The sequence below is a fragment of the Mangifera indica genome, unplaced genomic scaffold, assembly GCF_011075055.1.
Source record: "Mangifera indica cultivar Alphonso unplaced genomic scaffold, CATAS_Mindica_2.1 Un_0001, whole genome shotgun sequence".
Taxonomy (NCBI): Eukaryota; Viridiplantae; Streptophyta; class Magnoliopsida; order Sapindales; family Anacardiaceae; genus Mangifera; species Mangifera indica.
In genome coordinates this window covers 1,055,455-1,064,727 of record NW_025401093.1, presented here as the reverse complement: position 1 = coordinate 1,064,727, position 9,273 = coordinate 1,055,455, and the positions used below count along the sequence as shown (strand labels likewise).

Here is a 9,273-nt window from a genome sequence, read left to right as displayed (position 1 = left end):
ATGATTTGTCGTCACTAGCTGTCAATTGTCTTCTCTCTCACCGACCAGTGCACGAAGAAGAGACTGAGATCTCTTTGTCACACGAAAAGATCTCGGTCTCTTCTTCTCTTCATTGTGCAACAAAAAGATCGAGATCTCTTCGTCTTGCGATAAAAATGACAAAGAGACCTAGATATCTTCATTGCTTCGTAGTGCGATGAAGTGATCTCAATCTTTTTGTTGTAGGCTGGAGAGAAGAGGAAGAAATTTTAGAGGAAAAATTATCACTTTTTAAACTTTGGGTGAAAGGAAATTATGAGCTTTTAAACCTAGAGAGAAAAAAATGATAAAAACTTTAATTTTTTAAATTTTTTTAGTCAATGATGATTTTACCCTTAACCCTAACTAAAATTTTTAATAGAAATTGGATTATGGGTGAGTGTTTGGGTTTTTTAAACTTTATAAGTGTGCATTTACTTTTGCATTAAAACATGGGTGGGAATATCATTTTGGCCTAAATATAAAAACTAGACTAAAAATTTTTATTGGGTTGACATAATCCCACAATTGAAAGCAGTGAAAAGCAATCCATTGGCAGCGGTATACGCAATCTGTCCAATTGCGTCAACATTGTTGACAATGCCCTCAAGCGACGTATCCAACTGTGTCAATATCACCGGAACGCTATCAAGCAATCCAACCAGTCGTATCAAATGCTGATGCAATACAAAGGTGTTAAGCAACAGGAGCCTGACCATAAAACTCCGTCAACCATTTTATTGTAAAAACCTTTTTATAAAAATATGTGAATTATATATTTTTTAATTTATTTTTGATTATTCACACTTAAACACTCCAACTTCCTCTGGAAATATTTTATAAAAATGAAATATTTCCTCTTTAAACAACCTTATCGAATACTTTTCCATAGCATGCGAAACCATTGAACTTTTCAAAGAGCTCAGCCAATACTCTTTTTTTTTTTTAAACTTTTTTGGTAAGTAAATAATTACAGAGTTTTATAGGCTCGAACCCAAAATTTCCCCCTAATAGTTTTAGTGTTTTATCAATTTTACTAACCCTTTTTTTTTTTTTTTTCTGATACTCCTTGTTATCACTTAAGAATACCTTCCAGGATGCTTGTAAAAAGTCACTAAATCTTGCATTAGCTATATATGTAACATATAAAATTGATAAATCATCAACTACATATGTAACATATAAAACTGATAAATTATAAGAAAACACTCAATCTTTCGGTTGCAAGCCTTTCCATTTTTCAGGGAGAGATTCAAGTCAACATTTTGCCACACCCATCAAGAAGCAACTCAATAAGAACATACAACAACTAAGTTTACATTAAACTGAGTTTTTTAGGAAGAGAATTTGTCTACCCATATAGAAATTTACCTACCAATAAAAAATTAGCCAGTTGAGTGGAACTAAGCGCAGTTTCAGACAAAGATAATGATTTAATTCAAATCAAATACAAAGAAACTGAGAAACCCCCCAAACTTATCGACTAATTTGTTTTCTATTATGAAGACTTTGAAAAGAGTGGCAAAAACTTCACTTGAAATGCCTATCGTAAAGGTCTATAAAATTAATTAAAATGTCTCAAAGACAGAACGGTCTCTCTCTACTTTCCAATCCAAACACATTCACTTTAAACGATTGAAACTGTGTTTACAATATGAAGAAATTTTTGCATCTAAAAGTCTATATGAATGCAAGAATTACACATGAATAATGCGAAAAGGATCAAACTACGATAGATGAAAGAATGCCAAATTAGCAAACATACCCAATAAAAAAATGACAAATTGCCCTATATTAACAGCTTTCAAACTAGTCATTGAACAACAAGATTCAAATTCTTTAACAAGGTATGTACACACTTTTTTGACAAATCAAAGTATGGACTTACAGCATAAAGAGTCATACAATCCTATTTTGCAGCCTTTGGAGATTCAGACTCATGAACCTGAACATAGCCTTCTGCTTTTCTAGCCTCTTCCTCTTCGGCCAACACCTTCTCTTGTGTCTTCTGACTCACTTCCCCAGCTACCTTTGAGACCCGATTAAATGCACCAGTAACCCATGAAGCCCCAGTCAGAATATAGCGGTTCTTCATGATAGCAGATCCTGCATTACTAACTGTCTGCTCAGCAGCTGACAAGGCAGACTTGGTCTTTCCAGAGACCTGAAACTTTTGATCCATCTCCCTCACTTTGTCATTGACAAGAGATGTTCCAGCACTTATTTTCTCACTGAGGCCAATTTTTTTATCAATAGAAACAACTGTTGCAGTGGCAGTTGATGTGAACCGGTGCTTCTCATCGAAGGCCTTTGCTTTGTTGACTGCATCTTTTCCGAGAACAAAGCCCTTGGCCAGCATGCTGCTTACAACATCCTCTGCCTTCTGGACAGCGGATTCAGCACCACCAGCATTTTTGTTCTGTGCTCCCTGAACGATTGCACAATTCAATCACACTATAAATATCAGTTCTTGAGTACAAAATAAAAAGGATGATATTAATCAAGAAATTACAAGAGAAAGAGCAGAAGTAGCAGCAGGTGGCTTAAAATCTGGATCCAAATCTATTGTTACAGACTGATCCACTATAGTTGCCCCCTGAAAGATGCAAAGTACATTAATCATCAGAAAACAACCAAATCAGCATTGAAAATCAACAAAAAGGAGTTACACACTATTTGCCATTAAATTGAGTAAAATATTTATCTATTTAATGAGAATCTTACAACATTTACCCATTTTGTAACATTTGCCTGTTTTGTAACATTCACAAAGGAATATTATTCTACTATCACGGATTTAAGCAAAATACTTTCATTTTCAAAAATGATAAAGTACGAAGAGAAAACATGCCAAGAACCAAAGTCAAGATCATTCTAAATTGTATGTTATCTTTGAAAATTAAATCTGTTAAACAACCCACTTAGGTACAGTGACAACTCCACACAAGGAAGAAATCATAAATTTTGCTAATAAGAAATATACTACAATAAAACTGCACTATAATAGCAAGAAGAAATGGTGCAAATCTGATAAAGTTCCACTTATGATATCTATGAATCCTCCACAGGATTTCATAGGATATATAAATTCAACATTGGACATCAAACAAGTTAACCAATATAAGAAAATTTCATAACTAAACATGCAATCCCACAATTTGGCATTAGAAACTAGCAATTTTGATGAGTAAGCCACAGAATGCATAATTTTAAAAGATGCACTAGCTGTTTACAAAACAATATTGCATTAACATAAAAACAAAATTTAGTCTACCTTTGCAGGTCAAGCTTGGATATAAGTTCAATCTATTACATTCTCTTAACTTTGCAAGAGAAACACCATTCTCAAGAAAAATCAATGAGTGCAAATTTTGCATATTTCTAAATCAAATCCTAGGAACATAATTATCCAAGGCTTCTAACTTAGATTTTTTTAAACAGTAAATTAATTTTTAAAAAATAGATTTCAGATTAATGATTTATTTCTAGTGACAAAAGGACTATTTTGTGAAAACTTACAATATATATTTTTGCAGTTAACAATCTACATAAGTGAAAGCATAACGTCTTTTCCAAAAGTATGGCATACATGATAGTATAAAACAAATTATCTATACAAGTTTCAATATCATAGCCCATTTCATTACTAAGCACAAAATCCCAAAAATCTGTTACAGCCAAGGTTTATGCTAACCTACAAGAAAGGGAAAGTAGTGTAGTTGGGCAGTTATGATAAGGTGGGAGTGGGGATTAAGGGAGGAGAATAACTAGGGAGGTGGGGTAGTTATATAGTTATGATAAAGTAGAAGAGGAAGGATTAAGGGAAGATAAAAAATAAGGAACATAGAAACATGTGAGAGCAGTTATGAATTGAGCAAGTATAAAAGGAGGATTGTCGCAGAAGGAAGAGAAGGGAAGAAAATGAGGGTTTTTTGGGCAGCCTTTGGTTACAGCCAAGCCTTAGGGCTGATTTGGGAGGTTTTCAACAGCTCAAGTAACCAGAATTGGAAGGCTCCGCTCCTCAAATTATCTGGTTTATTCATGTACACACCCTTTTGTGAATAAAATAATTTCTGTTTTCTTTATTTCTTGATTTGCTTGCTGTTTTGAGTGAAATTGAGGCTGGGCTCTGACAAAATGGTATCAAAGAGTGACTAGGTTCAATTCATTTTGGTAATAGAGAAGTGGAATCCGAAGTTCTGAATGTGATTTTGATAAGGAGGTGATCAGAAATGGTGAGAAAAATGAATCAACATTTGGATGGTAGGTCAACAGAAGAAACAAGAAGGGAGAAGGTTGTGGAAGGGATGGATCAACACAGTAGGAGGTAAAACAGGTTGAACAAGCCAAGAGGAAGACCAAATGTTGCCAAAAAAGTTCAAATTGACGATGGGGAGTCAAACAATTGTGACAACACTTGGGAGGATGGTAACGAAATTTTGCAATGGGAAAATATGTCCACACCTCCACCTTGAGAACAAGGTGATTTTCAAAGGGACAAGTAATGTTAGAGCCAAGGTTTATGTAACCTACAAGAAAGGGAAAGTAGGGTAGTTGGGAGGTTATGATGAAGTGGGGTATTTAAGCAAGTATGATAAGATGGAAGAGTGGGGATTGGGGCAGCTGAAAAACTAAGGAAAGTGGGGCAGTTATATAGTTATGATAAAGTGAAAGAGTGAGGATCAAGGAAGGAGAAAAAGTATAGAACATAGAAATATGTGAGAACAGTTATGATTTGAGCAGGTATAAAAGGAGGATTGTTGTGGGTTTTTCGGGCAATTGTAGGCTGTGGGCAGCCTCAGGGCTGATCTGGGGGCAACCATTTATTAACATTCGAGGTGCCAAAAAAAGGAGGCCCTGACTCCTCGAATTGTTTGATTTATCTATGTAAATACCCTTATATAAATAAAATGTTATATGTTTTCTGTATTTGTTGGCTTGTTTGCTTTTTTTTTATGAAACTACAGCTGGACCCTAACAAAATGGTATCAAAGAGTGGTTGTGTTCCTAACAAAATCATGGACAGTGGAGATTCAGCAGACAATCTAAAGAAAACAAAACTCAAAAAGTAAGAAGATGATAACACACCGAAAGAAGAATTGCTGTCTCTGCCCCCTGTGGATCTTTGAAGACAACATATGCAATTTGAGATCGCTCATTACTACTGAAAGGGAAAAAAAAAAAAGTTAATATAAAATCATATGCGTACTTCATCAATTTCTTCTTTAGAATTATATCCAAAACATATCCTCAAAAAGAGTTAATTTCAAATTTCACATTTTCTCTTCTTCCAAGCAACCATAGAAAATAATGAAAGAGCAAGGACAGTAATAAATTTATATTTCATATATGCCAAACCTATGCAACTCAATATGTTCAATTTCCCCAGAAAAGGAAAAAAACTCCTTTATATCTTGCTGAGATGCACTTAATGAAACATTGCTCACTTTCACTGTTCTTATCTGTAATGACAATGAACATCGCAAGGGCAATTGTCAATGGATGCACATATAAATTATAATAATATTAACATTGAAATTAATGATATAAAATGCATATCAACATGTGTGAATGCATCACCCCTTGTACAACATGAACACCACTATCACAAATAACTACAATAACAGAAAATGGGAATATTCAAATCACCAGCTTAATTTTAAGAATCCTGAAGAAGGATTTGTAAGCATTGAACTGTTCATAATAAGGACTATCCATGAAGTGCACTTATATATTGCCATAAAAATGGCCTACTACACCACAATTTAAAGGGAAATTCTACATTTTAGGGATACAATATACCGGTACCATTATTGAAAACTGTATCTGCAAAACTGAAAGTCACACTTATCACCTACAGCATGAGTATCAACTTGTAACATATTATATCTCATGAACAAAGATTCAATGATACCAAAAAAAAAACACGTTTCGGCAATGTCACTGTCATCCCAATAAATATAGTATGCTCAATTTAACACAATAACATGCTTGAGATCTTAATTCTTTTTTTGTATCATGGCTTGAATAGTCCAGTTCACTCGGTTTACTCCTGCTTTAATCACCATCTGCAAACTATAGACTTTCAAGTGATTTCTTCCAATAAAAATAACAATTATAATTTCAAGAATACAGTACAAGTCACAGTAGAAATAATTTATCCAAAATTGGGAAAAAGGAAAAAGGAAATGAAAGTCAATATCGGGATCTCAAACCAAGATAACTATAAATTCCAAACTTTCGTAGCGTTTCCTACGCTTTCTCGGCAACCAATCAGATCAAGAAAATTAAAATATCTCTTTGAAATAAAGCTAATAAAATTCAGATTGAAAAGAGATTAAACTAAAGAATTCCATTCCTTTTCCAAATGAATTTCTCGGCAACCAAACAAATAATTAAATGAAAATGAAATAGTTCCTGACCGTCATCGAGTCGGTTGTAGAGCACACCAAAGACTTCAAATTTCACCGACGATCCGTTCTCGGATTTAGTACAGCATTTTAAAGTGAGAGAAAATATTTGAAAACTTCTAGGCAAGCACGTAAGAGTCAGACTAGCGGCGTTATCTGAATAAAAAGTTGGAAAAAAAAAATTAGGATATGGTTTCTATTTGTTATAAAATATGAAAATTATTATTTTTTTATTTTCTTTCAAATTATTAATAAAAGAAATATTGCGAATTTTAACCAAAATCATTTTCTAAACTTATAATTTTTTTTTCTTTTACAGTAAAAATATATGAAATTAGTAACCGAATGTGGAATATATATTATACAAAGATGAATTAACCCCAATTTATAAATTATTGTGATGATGGAGGAATGACTATTTCCCAACAAACTTTGATAATTTCATAATTTTTTTACAAAGTTTATTTACCTATGTAAAAAGTAACTTATCTTTATTAAAGTTAAATATTAATTTATACTAAAAGAATTTTATTTTTTCTAATCCACTTTTTAATTATTATAAAACAAATGGTGTTTGGGTATGGTTTATTAAAAAAATATTTTACCATAAAGGTCGATTATTGACTATTATAGGGCATAAATGTTTGAGATAATAAATGAATATTAAGATATTATTTTATTAAAATAATTTTATATATAATTATTTTTTAATATTTTTTATATTAATTAAAAATAAAAATATTTTTATTTTAAAAATTAAGAACTAAAGATAGAATAATAATAAAATCAATATTAATTTATTAATATTTAAATACATTTTATTACTCATCACTATTAACAAAATATATATATATATATATATATATATATATATATATATATATATATATATATATATTTTATTATTTAATAAAACAGACAAAATAAATTCAATAATAAAATATATATTATCTTTATATACTTCAATCAAACGTCTCGTAAGCGTTATAATGTTATTAACGAATTGAATTCTTGCCCTCGGCCGCTCATGACTGCTACTCTTCTGTTGTGTTATCCCTTTCGAAGACTGTGTCATTGGTTATGTTATCTCCTTGAAGATTGTATCAACAGTTGCTCTTTCTCTTGTCGTCATCACCCCAATCAACAGAATTGAAATCTTGTTCTTGCTCACCGTCGGCTATTCGTCTTCCGTTATCTTGTTCCCTTCAAGACTCTACCAATGGATGCCTCATCTCCTTCAACGGTATACCAACAGCTTCTCATTCTTTTATTGTTGCCATCTTACTATCTTCTCATCCTTCATAGATTGCTTCTTAGACTATACTGACTTTTCCCTTTTCACTCTCATTCCCACTGTCTCAAGCTCCTACTCCAATAAAGAATGATCACTCAATCTCTCCTTCAACCCAGAACTCACATATCAAATTTAAAAGCTATCGTTTTTAGATTTGTTTACTCTCTTTATGGTTTTTAAAAGAAAAATTAATTTGTTTATAATATTAAAAGTTTAACTCAGAGGCTCTATCCCTTTTAACTCATGTTATGGATGATTCTTTTGTAGTATTTGTCCGACTGCCAAAGCAGCCAAAACGGAGCGTGGAGCTTCCGAGGCTTGACACTCAGTCGTGGGACCACCAAGGAAACTTGGCAACATGACTTGCCTTCCTCAACTAACTTTTCTTATTTTAATTTACTAAACCATTTTCCATTTCCAATTCCTATTCTAACTTGTTCTCTTCCTTTCTATTGGATCATGATTTACCTACGACGGATCAATCTAATCCATTTACAGTTAACTGTTAGTTGACAATTGGTGGGAGTTGAGTTGACAGTTGTGATCATATTTAAATGACCCAAAATTGCTATTTTTAGATGTTGAAAACAGAGAACGCAAAATGATAATCTCCTCCCTAAAACATTCTTTGCAAAATAGAAGAGCAAAAACAGTCTCTCCAATATACACTAAAATGTCTCCACTCCCAAAAATGAAGTATGATAAGCAAATTGTATTGTGCAAATCATTAAATTGGGATGTTGCGGGTCATCAAATGAATAGAATCAGAATTTGGATACGCATTTTTGTTTAAAGTAAAGAATTACATAACTGACATGTTTAATTTCCAACTTTGGTATCAAAACCTGGTTGCTTGTCATTCTAATGATTTCTATATGCAAATTCATTCTAGATTCTATGATTTTTGTTAAATTTAATTAAATACAAATTATTAGGTCAAATTAAATAAACCCAAATTGCATGAAATTAAGACTTGGAAACATGTCAAATTGTTGCCTAGAATTGTGTTACATGATTGGAATTAAAAATCGCGTTAAAACAAGCCCTAAATCGATTGAATCATAGTCCAAAATCGAAAGACAAAACCATGAATTGTTCCTTGTCGTTTTGCTAGATTCCGACAATGTTGACACTTGAAATTGATATGACGAGAACCATCGGTGTGGGCTCTTTAAGAGCCCCAAGTTTTTGCGATTAATAATTGCCTGGAATCATTGAATTGAGGGAGGCTGAGAGTTAGGGTTCATTGTTAATCTTCGAGTTGCAATTGGGTTGGAAAAACCTGATTGTTTGACCTATTTGGTTAATGGGTTTCCCAAACCTATTTGTTAATAGGTCAACCTGTAAGTTAACCAAGTCTAACCAAACCGATCAATGCTTGTCAGGTTAGTTGACCGATGAACATTCAATGGTTAATCGGTCATTGGTTGACTAGTCAATGACCACAATCAATGATAGTCAACAACAATTTCATCGGTGCATGAGGGCGAATGCAAGTGTGTGCGAATGAGTTCTAGTGCGTGGAGACACATGTAACCTTATTTTGGTATG

General features: G+C 32.8%; 1 protein-coding gene across 4 annotated transcripts; it reads right to left on the bottom strand.

Moving 5' to 3' along the window:
* Positions 1-1,789: 1,789 nt before the first annotated feature.
* Positions 1,790-6,585, bottom strand: LOC123205054 (binding partner of ACD11 1-like). 4 transcript variants are annotated; one of them, XM_044621850.1, is made up of 5 exons: positions 6,441-6,585; positions 5,377-5,480; positions 5,107-5,182; positions 2,531-2,614; positions 1,790-2,446 (listed from the first exon to the last, which is right to left on the bottom strand). In XM_044621850.1, exons 1-5 carry the CDS (start codon positions 6,444-6,446, stop codon positions 1,928-1,930), a joined length of 789 nt encoding a protein of 262 aa, XP_044477785.1. In that variant the 5' UTR covers positions 6,447-6,585; the 3' UTR covers positions 1,790-1,927. The 4 variants fall into 4 exon arrangements, with proteins under 4 accessions (XP_044477785.1, XP_044477786.1, XP_044477787.1 ...); XM_044621851.1 differs by having other exon boundaries at positions 5,107-5,179; positions 6,441-6,579; XM_044621852.1 differs by lacking the exon at positions 2,531-2,614 and having other exon boundaries at positions 6,441-6,579.
* Between the last annotated feature and the right edge of the window lie 2,688 nt (positions 6,586-9,273).